The following is a 13811-nucleotide window of genomic DNA, read 5'->3' as shown; positions in this document are numbered from 1 at the left end:
TGCAGTCGCTCTGGAGGGGCCCCCCAGTGCTGGGACTAACTGGACTGCCTGTTCCCCGCAGGCCAGCCGCAAGTCACCCAAGAACATGAAATTCTAACTCCCCGGGCCGAGCCCCACTCTGTGCTGGGGCTGCCGGGGTGAAGCTGTCCCGAAGGCGCCATCCTGCTCTGAGCTGCTCCATCAGCCACTCTGGATCAAGCTTTTGCCCTTTCTCTCCCTCCCTGCTCCGAAGCCAGCGGTGTGTTCCCATGAGACCCCGGTCCCCAGGGCAGAGCTGGGCAGCGAAGCTGGGACCTGAGTGTGTGGGGAGGACTCCAGGGACCGAGTCTGCTCGCTGGGCACCGAACAACGGAGGAGCTCTTCGGAGCAGCCCCAGCTTGGGCAGGAAAACCCGGGCGCCTCCCTGCGGGTGCTGAGCTGGCTGGGGAGGCGGAAGGGGGATCCTGGAGAGGGGCGAGCTCCCCAGTGAGCCCCGAGCAGAGCCCGAGGGAAAGGGCCCTGCCCTTTGATGTGTGGCCGTGGGCTGTCTCCTGCCGTAGGCCAGCTGGGGGGAGTTCAGCATCTGTGTCCCCCTTCACCCGCACGGCCGGGCTCCTCTCCCCCTCTGGCTTAGCCAGCCCCCCGCAGAGCACAGTGGGACCTCACACTCCCCATGGAGAACACGAAAGAACTGCTCGGAGCAGGTCCCTGGCCTGCCTGGGGGGTGCCTATAGCTAGGACTCGGGACGGGAGGCACCACTGGCTCTTAACTGGCTTAGTGGGGAGCGGGGGTTCTCACGGGGTCTCTTGCATGTAACTCTAGTTTGGGCTGTTCCCTGCAGGGAGCTGCCTTCCTCAAACACTAGCATCCGCCTGGGGGAGGGAAGTGGGGGCTGCAGCCGCGTGGCACTAGCAGCCTGTTTCCTATGGGGTTTGGGCGTGAGGATTATGGCCAGTGGGAATTCCTCCATATCATTCTGATCACCCCCTTCTTGGGGGGGACTGATCAGTTTCTGCTTGGCTGGCCCTGCACGGGACACAGGGAGGGCAGCGGGGGTCCCTGGTACAGGGCAGAGGTGCTGGGTGGGGGGCCAGCAGCAGACACAGCATCCCCTCCCCCTCCGCTGCGTTGCTTTGGGTCGTTCCATGCAGCCAGCTGGGGCTCCCCTGCGAGGTGGGGAACAGGCGGGGGCTGAGCTGCTGAGCGGGTGGGCTCTGCCCCAGCTGGGGCTAGGAGGGGGAGCTGGGCGTGTGCAGCCCGAGGAGCGGGATTCTGAGCCCCGCAGAGCTGGATGGCCCGTGCCCCGTGTCCAGGGCAGGGCAGGGCAGGGTTTTAGACTCATCTCCCAGGGCTGAGCTCTCCTGTATCCCCCTGCAGAGCGCCCCCCCCCCTCACCTTGCGCTCAGTCCCCCCTTCCAGCTCCCCCCAAGCTAATGAACGGGGGCTGGCTTCCCGGAGCCTGGGTTCCAATGGCCGTGTTAGCCCCGTGGTTTATCATGGTTGAAAGCTGCTCGTCCGAGGCCAGCAAAGGCCCAGGCAGCTGAGAGGAGCGGCCGGGCTGCGTGTGCTCCGGGAGCAGGGCTGGGTCAGTGCTGGGGGGGAGCGGAAGCTCTGTGCTGGCCGGCGGGAGGGGCGAGGCTGGCAGAGCTGGCGGGGAGGCTGCACCCACCTCCCCACCCGGCTGGGGCTCCCTCCTTTTACAGATGCAGTAAATGACGTCTCGAATCCTCTTGGATTTAACTGCAGAGAGCAGCCCCGGGGGGCTGTGCCAGGAGGGGACCCACTGAGCGCTCAGCTGAGGCTGTCTCCATGTCAGTGAAACATGTCATTTTTAAACCCTTTCTACTTGTAAATAAACTGTATTTTTCTCCTGACGGCTGCTTCCCAGGCCTCGTTTTGTCTGGAGCGAGTTCCTGCCCTCACAGCAGCCCCTGCCTGGGGCCAGGCAGGCCCAGAGAGCCACCGGGGCAGGCGGGAGCTGCTGGCTCGTCTCCCAGCCCCAGCGGGAATCTGCCAGAGCCCCACGGCCGCCTGGTTGCTCTCAGCTGCAGCGTCGCCTGCTGGAACCTGCAGCGGCTTCACCCGCACAGAGGGCTGCAGTCTGCTGGGCACACATGGGGTGAGCCCTGCTGCTGGCACACAACCCTCTCCATGGAGCGAGCTGCTTCTGCATGTCAGCAACCTGTGCCCTTTCCTACCATCCCACACACCTCCCTCCTCTCGGGCCTGTCTCCCCTCCCCATCGCACCCATCCCGGTGTCCCTCACCTGAGGCTCAGGCCTGCTGCTTCTCTACTGGCTGAGTTAAGGAGCCTTCTCCTCATCCAGCTGCAGCTGCATCCTTCCCTCTGGCCTTCCCCACCCCACCCCCCCATGGCATTGTCCTGGAGCTGCCCTCTGGCTCCATTAACTTCCCCCTCTGGCACCTCCTGCCCCTGCTGTGCTGCAAGCCTTCACCCCACTCTGGCTCTGCCCCCCTGCCCTGACCCACAAGGCCTCTCCCTCCACGCCGGTGGCTGAGATGGCTACAAGGAAGTGGCGCAGCCAGTGCAGAGCATTGTGTGTTTATTTAACACAAACAGTGCGAAGTGGGAGGAGCGCTGGCAGCCAGAGGGTGCTGGGCTCTCAGCCCCTGCCGCAAGCTGGTGCTGCCCTCCTGGGCATGTAACGGGCAGGGCATTGCTGGCAGCTAGTGAAGGGAACCTGCTCTTCAGTCGTAGGCTGGGCTGGCAGCAGGGGGCGGCTTTGGTCACTAGGGCTGAGAATGATCCTGCCAGTGGAAGAGGGATGGGGGTGGGGGGCAAACAGGGGCTTTCCCAGGCCATGGCCTGAGGGCAAGTCCTGCGGGAGCCTCCCCCGCCAGTGCAGTGTGTTTGGGGGGGGCTGTATCCAGCCCCTGGCCTGCAGGGCTCCATGTGGGGGCAGGGAGAATGGGGAGGGCAGCTGGGCTGGGGAGGGAGGCTGGCAGGGATTTGCAGGGAAGTGGAGCTTGGCAGCCATGGGTACAATATCGCTGCCTCTCGGGTCGGCACTGCTGTCCCCGCGCTCACTCCGTGCTCTCGGCCCTGGGGAAAGGCAAGGTGTGGTTAGTGCCAGGCTGGCAGGTGCCTGCCGTTCCCACGCAGCTGGGGCCCAGCTGGCCATGGGGCCCTGCAGAGGGATGGTGCCCCCCCCCCCCCCAGTGCCCCATGCAGAGATTGCCTCCCTCTGGGCTCCAGCAGCTCTGGGGGTGCAGGCTGATTCCCTGCACTCTGAGCCAGCCCCTTGCAGTTGTCACTGGGGTGGAACCCAGCAGCTCTCCACCCACTCACAGCGAAGAGAAGGGGTGTGGGGCTGTAGGGGCCGTGGCATGGGGCAGCTCCTACCCTACCTCTGGGGAAGTGCTGTATAGCTGGGCCTTGGTGCCTCCAACCCCTTAAGAACATAAGAATGGCCAGACTAGGTCAGATCAAAGGTGCATCCAGCCCAGTGTCCTGTCTGCTGACAGTGGCCAGTGCCAGGTGCCCCAGAGGGAATGAACAGAACAGGTCATCAGCAAGTGATCCATCCCCTGTCGCTCGTTCCCGGCTTCTGGCAAACAGGCTAGAGACACCATCCCTGCCCATCCTGGCCAACAGCCATTGATGGACCTGTCCTCCATGAACTTATCTAGTTCTTTTTTGAACCGTGTTATGGTCTTGGCCTTCACAACATCCTCCAGCAAGGAGTTCCACAGGCTGACTATGCATTGTGTTAAGAAATACTTCCTTTTGTTTGTTTTAAACCTGCTGCCTTTATTTCATTTGGTGACCCCTGGTTCTTGTGTTGTGAGAAGGAGTAAATCACACTTCCTGATTTCCTGTCTCCATGCCTGTCATGATTTTATCGACCTTTATCATATCCCCCCTTACTTGTCTCTTTTCTAAGCTGAAAAGTCCCAGTCTTATTAATCTCTCCTCATATGGAAGCTGTTCCATGCCCCTAATAATTTTTGTTGTCTTTTTCTGAACCTTTTCCAATTTCAATATTTTTTTTGAGATGGGGCGACCACATCTGCACACAGTATAAATCCATGGTATGCCCCCATCTTCAATAAAGAGACATGATATTTTCTGTCTTACTATCTATCCCTTTCTTAATGATTCCCAACATTCTGTTTGCTTTTTTGACTGCGGCTCCACATTGAGTGGATGATGTCAGAGAACTACCCACAATGACTCCAAGATCTTTCTTGAGTGGTAACAGTTCAGTTAGACCCCATAATTAAATGGGATTATGTTTTCCAATGTGCATTACTTTGCATTTATCGGAGCATGAGTTTTCATGGGTGAATACCCACTTCATTGGATGCATCCGACGAAGTGGGTATTCACCCACGGAAGCTCATGCTCCAATACGTCTGTTAGTCTAGAAGGTGCCACAAGACTCTTTGCTGCTTTTACAGATCCAGGCTAGCACGGCTACCCCTCTGATACTTTGCATTTATCAACATTCAATTTCATCTGCCATTTTGTTGCCCAGTCACTCAGTTTTGAGAGATCCTTTTGTAGCTCTTCATAGTCTGCCTGGGACTTAACTGTCTTGAGTAGTTTTGTATCTGCAAGCTTTGCCACCTCCCTGGTTACCCTTTTTCCAGATCATTTATGACGACCTTGACTAGGACTGGGCCCAGAACAGAGCCCTGGGGGACACCACTAGTTACCTCTCTCCAGTCTGAAAACTGACCATTTATTTCTACCCTTTGTTTCCTGCCTTTTAACCAGTTACTGACCCAGGAGAGAACCGTCCCTCTTATCCCCTGGCAGCTTCCTTTGATTTTGAGCCGTTAGTGAGTGACCCTGTCCAAAGCTTTGCACTGGGGCCGGCCTGTGCCCCCTCCCCCATCCCCATAGCCATTAAGGGCTCTCACCTGTCCACGGTGGGGGTGCTTGCCGGGAGCTGGACGTCCTGCCTGGTCTCCTGCCGCGGCTCGGAGATCTGGGCTGGTGGCTCAGGGTCCCAGTGGACCAGGGCCTTTTCCAGCCCGGCTGGGTTCCTCACCATGCACAGGAACGAGGTGCTCCAGTCCCGCCGGGAGAAGGAGCGGAAGAGCAGCTCTCGGGTCAGGAGGACCCTGGTGCCCCTGGGCTCCGTTCTGTGAGGGAAGAGGCAGGGCCCATGAGCTGGGTGTCAGCGAGGGCACTGGAGAGCGGCCATGGGCCTAAACCGCCACTAGGTGTCACCGTCCCCCTCACCCCAGAAACAGCTGCAGGGGAGCGAGGGGGTGAAGCCAGGGTCACGGCCCTGCACCAGGGCTCTGAGTTGCAGCTGCTGAGCCGCCCCCTCCTTGCTGTGACCCACAGGGGCTCAGCGCCGCTGGGCACCTTCACGGGCAGCCCCTGAGCCCAAACGCTTCTCCTTTAGCTCCAGTCCTGGCCTGAGCTGCTCCCTCCCCAAACTCCCACTGCTCAGAGCCCTGGAGCCAAAGGGGTGAGCTCCTGGGGGAAGGGGCCGGCTCCAGGCCCCCGAGCCAGCCCCGCTGCAGGCTCTCCCCGTGCCGTCGGGCTCCCCACGCTGGGAGCAGGGCAGGTTAGCAGGCACGGGGCAGCAGCTCCCCCCCAGCTGGGGGTATTTACTCACACGACGTCCCCTTCGCTCACTGCCTCGTCCGGGTACTGGTGCTCCACGAAGGAGCCGTTTGCCAGCCAGTAGATGAGGGTCATCCTCGGGAAGGGGCTCTGAGCCTGGCAGCTGACGCTGAAGCGTTTCCCTGGGCAAGGAGGCAAAGCGACAGGAAGCCGTGAGGTCAGGGGGCAAGGCAAGGGCATGTCCCCATCAGGGCCTGGCTCTGGGGTCCCCTGGCAGCAGTGGGACAACGCCCCCCCCCGCCCGGGGAACATCGCCATGGGAACTGCATCCCTGCTGGGGGGGAACATCGCCACGGGAACTGCATCCCCGCTGGGGGAACATCACCACGGCAACTGCATCCCCGCTGGGGGAACATCACCACGGCAACTGCATCCCCATGGGGTGGGCCCCGCTGGTGGAGGGAACGCCAGCCCTCTCGGAGATCCCAGAGCCCCCTGGGGGCTGGACACCCTCGTGCCGCTCAAGCCAGGGGTCTCTCCTTTAGTCTGGCAGGGCCTGCGTGCGGCTGGGCCCCGTTGAATTGCTACAGGTGTAGAGTGTCTGGTGTGCGAGTGGGAGTCAGGGCTGCTGGCCTCCCCCTGTGCAGGGCCACGTGTGCTACCCTCACCTGCTGGGATCGAGTCCCCCCCCACGCCTGCCCAGTGCCCACAGTGCACAGCTGGGCAGAGAACGTCAATTACCTAGAGTGGGACTTTTCACAGGCTTCAGGGGCGTGATGATTTCTGGGCGCAGGCCGGAAGCTGCATCTGAAAGCAGAAGGGTTCGGTGAAAGGCAGTGAGGGGGGGGGGTTCCTTGGGGCACCCCCATCGTGCCACAGACTGGGCAGTGCACAAACAACACAGAGGAGGGCAGAGCACGTGCTAGACATGGGGAAACTGAGGCATGGAGCTGTCACATGCCCAGGTGGTGATAGAGTAAATCTGGCAGAGGCAGCAGTAGAGCCCCCAAGTCCAGGCTCCCAGCAAGTCCCCCAAGTCCTGTACACATTGCAGGGACCCCAGCCCACTTCACAGCAAGAAACAGAGCTCAGAAATGATGACAGTTGCCAGGGGACAGGAATATGGACACAACTTGGTAGGGGGAGGGGGAGCTGAACCCTTCCTTTTAAAGCCAATGAGCTGGTCCCTCAAGCCCCCACTCGTCAGAGTGTTGGCACAGCAGTTACATTTTAACCTGCGGAACTCACTGCGGCAGGAGATTATTGATGGGAATTCATAGAGTTTTAAGGCCATAAGGCACCAGTTCTGCTCATCTAGCCTACCCCTCCCCATCCCGGCTGACACAGGCCAGAGAGCTCACCCACCCCCCTCCTGCACGAGCCCAGACGGAGAGTCTCGATTGGCCTCCAGGTGATGGAGAAGTCAAACAGGTTAGACAGCTCCAGTAAAAGCACCACACTTTGTGGGGGGGGGGGGGTGAGAGCAGCATCTGCAGGGGCCTGGGGACCTTGGCAGAGGTGCAGCACACGGAGATCTCACACCGTCCGTCTGTCCCCACCCCACTACGCCGGAACGGGGACAGAGCTGTTCGTCCCACACGTTCACGAGCACAAGGACCCTACACTGTCCGGCCGCCCTCGCCTTACCTGAGCTCTGGAAGTGGCTGCAGCCGCAGAGGAGGACTAGAGAGAGCCAGGGAACAGCTCCCATCACACCTGGGAGCACAAGAGAAGGCAGCATTAGCATGACTGGGCTGGGGTGGGGAATGGGAGCAGCCCGCCCTGCCCATGGGGTGCTCCAAGCCACAGTGCCCCACCTAGAGGCAGGGGGGCTTAGCCTGTTTCTATGGAAGGGGGACCTGGGGACTCATCCTACCTCTGCTGCTGTGTGACCCTTCCCCTCACTGTGCCTCAGTTTCCCCAATCTGTACAATGGGGTAATGATACAACAGGGGCCTCCATGCTTTGTGGCCAGGGCTCAGCTTGCTAACAGATACCCATAAATACCCTAAGCCCCCAGCCCTGCATTCACCCTGCTGCACCTTTCCTCTGCCTCACCCTCCAGGCTCCGTCCCCGCACTGGGCCCCTACCGGCTGCCCCGGCCTCTTACCCTCCAGACACAGGACGGGCTGCGCGGGCCCAGAGCCCCAGAGGACCGAACTCAATGGCAGCTCGGCCCCTGAACCCCTTGGAGGCTCTGCGCCCATGTAACCAAAGCAGCCACCTGCCTCCCCGCCCCGACACCCCCCGCCCCCATGGCTGTTGTTCCTCATGCTCGGGCCACGTGCAGGGCAGGGGATGGAGACGATCCCCTCGAAGGCCTCACGGCTGAACCTGTCTCCCTAAACAAAACTGCAGGGGGGGGGGCGGGAACACTTCCCCCAGCCCCCCATCGCTTCTGCCCTTCAAAGGAGTTTGGCACGATAAGATTTCCCTGCCACCCCCGGCTCCCCCATCTGAGCACAGTCACTAACCCCCTGTGATCCCCCATCTCACACATAGGGAAACTGAGGCATGGCAGGCTGGGAGCTGCAGCATGGCTAGAGCACTGGGCTGGCAGCCAGGGGTCTATCCCCCCCTCTGCCCACTCACTGCCCCTCGGTGCCTCAGTTTCCCCTCCCACTGCTCTTGGTTTTGCTTGGAAGCGCTGGGGGGCAGGGACCATGGCGTACGGATTGAGCACAACCACTGCGCTGACCCCACCAGCAATTAAGCGCCCTGGCAAAGGCCAAAGCCAGGTGGTGCCGGCTGGAACTGACCCGCCAGCTCCCAAGTCCAACCCCAAAGTGCCTGTCCCAGCCCGCCTGGCAGCAAGACAGGACGTCACCAGCCCGTGTTAGAGCCAGTGAGGTTTTTGGGGGGGGGGGCTCTGTTCTGGGGACCCCCCCAACAACATATCATGTTGGGGGGTCCCAAGAATGGAGCCCCCAGCAAATCAGCCTCTTTCTGGCAGGCTGACAAAAAAGCTGCCTTGAAGGGAAACCAGGTGCCTCCCCTACCCACCCACCCAACCAACCCCAAGTGCGAGCAGCTGCTCCTTACCTGGGCGCCTACGGGCTGTGTCCATCCTGCCAGGCTGGGCTGTCTGCCCGGAGCCGCTCGGGGAGGAAGTATTTATCCTGTGGCTTCCTCAGAAGGGGGATGTCCCCAGCCACTCCTAGAGCGGGGGCGGAGGGGTAGGGGGCGTGAATCACACATGGCCTGTGTGTGTGTGTGTGTGTGTGTGTGTGTGGTGGTGGCGGGGGAGTTCCTGATCACCTTTGCCACAATCCCCACACAGCGGTATGACACCTGGCCCCCAGGACCTAATGGCCCAGTAGCTGACCACCCCTCGGCTCCCTGAGACCCCCCCCCTGCCCTGAGACCAACTCCTCTGGATGCTGACCCCCAATCACCCAAAGACCCACCCTCTGCGGCTGCTGACACCCTCCTGTCCTGAGACATGCTCCTGGCTGCTGACACCCCCTCACACACAGACACTTCCTGAGACCCCCCGGCTGCTGACTCCCCCCTCCCAAGGACCCCTCCCCAGCTGCTGACCCCCAACTTCCAAGACCCACTGCCCTGGCTGCTGTTCCGCCCAACCACTGCCCTGAGACACTGCACCCCCCCCGGGCTGCTGATGCCCCCTGAGGCCCACTCACCCAGCTCATAGACTCACAGACTTTAAGGGCAGAAGGGACCATTATGATCATCTAGTCTGACCTCCTGCACAACGCAGGCCACAGAATCTCACCCACCCATTCCTGTAACAAACCCCTGTCCTATGTCTGAGTTATTGAAGTCCTCAAATCGTGGTTTGAAGACCTCAAGGTGCAGAGACTCCTCCAGCAAGTGACCCGTGCCCCATGCTGCAGAGGAAGGTGAAAAACCTCCAGGGCCTCTGCCAATCTGCCCTGGAGGAAAATTCCTTCCCGACCCCAAATATGGCGATCAGCTAAACCCTGAGCATGTGGGCAAGACTCACCAGCCAGACACCCAGAAAAGAATTCTCTGTAGTAACTCAGATCCCAACCCATCTAACATCCCATCACAGACCACTGGGAATACTTACCTGTTGATAATCAGAGATCAATTAATTGCCAAAATTAGGATATCCCATCATACCATCCCCTCCATAAACGTATCAAGCTTAGTCTTGAAGCCAGATATGTCTTTTGCCCCCACTGCTCCCCTTGGGAGGCTGTTCCAGAACATCACCCCTCTGATGGTTAGAAACCTTCATCTAATTTCAAGTCTAAACTTCCTAGTGTCCAGTTTATACCCATTTGGTCTTGCGTCCACATTGGTACTGAGCTTAAATAATTCCTCTCCCTCCCTGATATTTATCCTGCCGATATATTCATAAAGTGCAATCGTACTGCTGATACCCCTCATCTTCCTGAGACCCACCCACCTGCTAACTCCCCTCAAACCTCCCCAAGAGAGGGGCTTATACTGGGTTAAATACAACGGTGGATAGCTGGTCAAGCCCATGTGTCTGTTCATTTCATAGTCAGGGCTACTGATTTTACGCCATCCCTGCCATGCACTGAAAGCACAGCATTGCCATCAGAGCAGTTGTCGGGGGAAGGAAGAGGTGGCGTTTTGGGCAGTGAAGCAAAATGCATAGAAACATCTTGGGCTTATGGGCTCAGTCCATGGAGCTGGATGGTTCTGCTAAAACACGCAGCAGTGACACAGCTAACCATAGGGAGAGGGGAGTCATCATTAGGTTTCAGGGTTAACGTTCCAGTGACAGGCAAGAGGATAGCGCACACTTCTCACATGTCGTGTTTCAGGCTGGTGGCAGACAACACCGCATGGGTTACATGGAGGGGGAAAGGCAGAGCTTTTAATTTCCAACCATAAACAGTTGGAGGTGTAATTTTTAAAAATTAAATCAGGTGAACTGGCTACAGGGAGCCCAGGGCCAGGCTGGTGGGTCGAGGGGTGGGCCAGGATCACAGGGGACCAGCTGCGCTGCATAGAGGGAGCCCGGCCTGACAAAAGCAGGGGCTGTGGGTTAGGATGGACTGAACGGTGTGGGGACTCCCCCACTGGCCCAGTACGGGGCATCGCCGGGCAGGGGCAGAGCTTTGCAGCAGTGGGGTGCTGAGGAGCATGTTCACGTTACACGGGCAGCGCCGTGGGCTCGCTGCCTCCTGTCCCTGCACTGCCTGTGGGCAAGGGAACTGCTGACTCATTTGGCACTAGAAAGCAGTGGGGCCCATGCTGAAACCACACCGAGGCGCGGCCACTCTCGAGCTCTGCCCAGAAGCAGGCTCCAGGGAAAGCCCCCAACCGTGCTGAGCTGGTAAGAGATTGTAAGTGACAAATAACCAAAGCACATAAAGCAAAACACGCACACTAAGCTTAAGATCTTAAAGAGACTAAGAACGGCCGTACCGGGTCAGACCAAAGGTCCATCTAGCCCAGTATCTATCTACCGACAGTGGCCAATGCCAGGTGCCCCTGAGGGAGTGAACCTAACAGGCAACGATCAAGGGATCTCTCTCCTGCCATCCATCTCCATCCTCTGATGAACAGAGGCCAGGGACACCATTCTTACCCATCCTGGCTAATAGCCATTTATGGACTTAGCCACCATGAATTTATCCAGTCCCCTTTTAAACATTGTTATAGTCCGAGCCTTCACAACCTCCTCAGGCAAGGAGTCCCACAAGTTGACTGTGAGCTGCGTGAAGAAGAACTTCCTTTTATTTGTTTTAAACCTGCTGCCCATTAATTTCATTTGGTGACCCCTAGTTCTTGTATTATGGGAATAAGTAAATAACTTTTCCTTAGCCACTTTCTCAACATCACTCATGATTTTATATACCTCTATCATACCCCCCCTTAGTCTTCTCTTTTCCAAGCTGAAGAGTCCTAGCCTCTTTAATCTTTCCTCCTATGGGACCCTCTCCAAACCCCTAATCATTTTAGTTGCCCTTTTCTGAACCTTTTCTAGTGCTAGAATATCTTTTTTGAGGTGAGGAGACCACATCTGTACGCAGTATTCGAGATGTAGGCGTACCATCAATTTATATAAGGGCAATAATATATTCACAGTCTTATTCTCTATCCCCTTTTTAATGATTCCTAACATCCTGTTTGCTTTTTTGACCGCCTCTGCACACTGCGTGGATGTCTTCAGAGAACTATCCACGATGACTCCAAGATCTTTTTCCTGACTCATTGTAGCTAAATTAGACCCCATCATATTGTATGTATAGTTGGGGTTATTTTTTCCAATGTGCATTACTTTACATTTATCCACATTAAATTTAATTTGCCAATTTGTTGCCCAATCACTTAATATGGTGAGATCTTTTTGAAGTTCTTCACAATCTGCTTTGGTCTTAACTATCTTGAGTAGTTTAGTGTCATCTGCAAATTTTGACACCTCACTGTTTACCCCTTTCTCCAGATCATTTATGAATAAATTGAATAGGATTGGTCCTAGGTCTGACCCTTGGGGAACACCACTAGTTACCCCTCTGCATTCTGAGAATTTACCATTAATTCCTACCCTTTGTTCCCTGTCCTTTAACCAGTTCTCAATCCATGAAAGGACCTTCCCTTTTATCCCATGACAGCTTAATTTACATAAGAGCCTTTGGTGGGGGACCTTGTCAAAGGCTTTCTGGAAATCTAAGTACACTATGTCCACTGGACCCCCCTTGTCCACATGTTTGTTGACCCCTTCAAAGAACTCTAATAGATTAGTAAGACACGATTTCCCTTTACAGAAACCATGGTGACTATTGCTTAACAGTTTATGTTTTTCTATGTGTCTGACAATTTTATTTTTAACTATTGTTTTGACTAATTTGCCCGGTACTGACGTTAGACTTACCGGTCTGTAATTGCTGGGATCACCTCTAGAGCCCTTTTTAAATATTGGCGTTACATTAGCTAACTTCCAGTCACTGGGTACAGAAGCTGATTTAAAGGACAGGTTACAAACCTTAGTTAATAGTTCTGCAACTTCACATTTGAGTTCTTTCAGAACTCTTGGGTGAATGCCATCGGGTCCCGGTGATTTGTTAATGTTGAGTTTATCAAATAATTCCAAAACCTCCTCTAGTGACACTTCAATCTGTGACAGTTCCTCAGATTTGTCACCTACAAAAGCCAGCTCAGGTTTGGGAATCTCCCTAACATTCTCAGCCATGAAGACTGAAGCAAAGAATCCATCTAGTTTCTCTGTCCCTAAACCTCTGACTGGCAGAAGCTAGGAATGAGCGACAGGGGATGGATCAGTTGGTGATGACCTGATCTGTTCATTCCCCCTGGGGCACCTGGCACTGGCCACTGTCGGAAGACAGGACACTGGGCTAGATGGACCTTTGGTCTGACCGGATGTGGCCGTTCTTCTGTTCTTAGATTCCTCTGCATGCTGGCCCTGTCCCCAGTATTTACCGCTGCGCCAGCCTCTAGCTGCTGCGAGTTTTATCAACAGTGATTTTAGATGCACTTCCAGCTTGTTGAGGAAAATACCGAGCAGGGTAAGGAGTGGCATCGCTCGCTGCAGAAACCCACTGGAAACACCCCCAGTGGATGGTGAAACCCCACAAACTTCATCAGGAGATCTGGCAGCTGGCTGCGCCATTGAACATCTACTGTACTGATACTGGAGAGGGCTAAGTTGTTAGTGCAGTTGAACCTCCTACAGGAAATACTTACAACTTGGATACATTTTGAATAAGGGCAGTTACACAAATACTAAGTATTACAGGGGGAGGGGAAGGGTTTAGTCTGGTTCAAGGAGAGAGAACTATCCCAGCAATGGGAAATACAGGACTAATATCAGAAACATCAAACACACCGAAGCGCCATTGCTCGAACAGACTATCTAGCCCTTTTGAGGGGCATGCCGCCCCTCCCTTGGTCCATGCCCCCCTGGAGCCAGGGCTAGGAGTGTGGCTGTGACTTGCAGGGATGGGGACAGGGGCAAGGGGGCCCAGGGCTGGGTGGGAAGCTGGGGATGGGGCCCCCCTCTGCTCTGAGCACTTACAACAGAATGCAGGGAACAATCCTGCATGGAGAATGGAACCCAGGTGACCCAACTGGTGCTTTCCACCTCTCCTTGCTATCATCACCGTCAGCTGCTGTCTTGCAGGTCCTGGTGGAAAGAGCGACTGCGATCCCTGCCCTAGAGCGGGGGGCTGGGAATCTGGGCTCCTGCCTTCTTTTCTCAGCTCTGCCATGGCAAGCATCCACCCTGGGCAAGTTGCCGTTTCCCCATCTGTAAGAGGAGGATAATATCTATAGGGGGTCACGAGGCTTACTGTGTATACCGA

At 56.7% G+C, this 13811-nt stretch overlaps 2 protein-coding genes across 12 annotated transcripts in view; one reads left to right on the top strand and one right to left on the bottom strand.

Annotated features, from left to right (window-relative positions):
* Positions 1 to 1854, top strand: part of NUMA1 (nuclear mitotic apparatus protein 1) — a 69303-nt gene extending 67449 nt beyond the window's left edge. For all 11 annotated transcript variants that reach the window (XM_039520947.1, XM_039520950.1, XM_039520949.1 and 8 more), the window contains one exon: positions 62 to 1854. In XM_039520947.1, coding sequence (XP_039376881.1) covers positions 62 to 97 — 36 coding nt within the window. In that variant the 3' untranslated portion in view covers positions 98 to 1854. The remainder of the gene's footprint in view (positions 1 to 61) is intronic.
* A 673-nt stretch (positions 1855 to 2527) lies between these two features.
* LOC120396055 (interleukin 18 binding protein) lies at positions 2528 to 8702 on the bottom strand. Its single transcript, XM_039520954.1, has 6 exons — positions 8569 to 8702; positions 7173 to 7241; positions 6267 to 6332; positions 5578 to 5707; positions 4868 to 5092; positions 2528 to 3044 (listed from the first exon to the last, which is right to left on the bottom strand). The coding sequence occupies exons 1-6, from the start codon at positions 8591 to 8593 to the stop codon at positions 3026 to 3028; spliced, it is 534 nt and encodes a 177-aa protein (XP_039376888.1). The 5' UTR covers positions 8594 to 8702; the 3' UTR covers positions 2528 to 3025.
* Between the last annotated feature and the right edge of the window lie 5109 nt (positions 8703 to 13811).

This window comes from Mauremys reevesii, linkage group 1 (genome assembly GCF_016161935.1).
Source record: "Mauremys reevesii isolate NIE-2019 linkage group 1, ASM1616193v1, whole genome shotgun sequence".
NCBI classification, from domain to species: domain Eukaryota; kingdom Metazoa; phylum Chordata; order Testudines; family Geoemydidae; genus Mauremys; species Mauremys reevesii.
This window is presented reverse-complemented; position numbering and strand designations above follow the sequence as displayed.

What these genes read in the sequence shown, in the direction of transcription:
- LOC120396055 (XM_039520954.1), bottom strand. Translation starts at nt 8,593, where the DNA reads ATGGACACAGCCCGTAGGCGCCCAG. An exon ending in CACAGCCCGTAGGCGCCCAG is followed by an intron (nt 7,242 to 8,568) that starts GTAAGGAGCAGC and finishes TTGTGCTCCCAG; the next exon opens with GTGTGATGGGAGCTGTTCCC. An exon ending in CAGCCACTTCCAGAGCTCAG is followed by an intron (nt 6,333 to 7,172) that starts GTAAGGCGAGGG and finishes TTCTGCTTTCAG; the next exon opens with ATGCAGCTTCCGGCCTGCGC.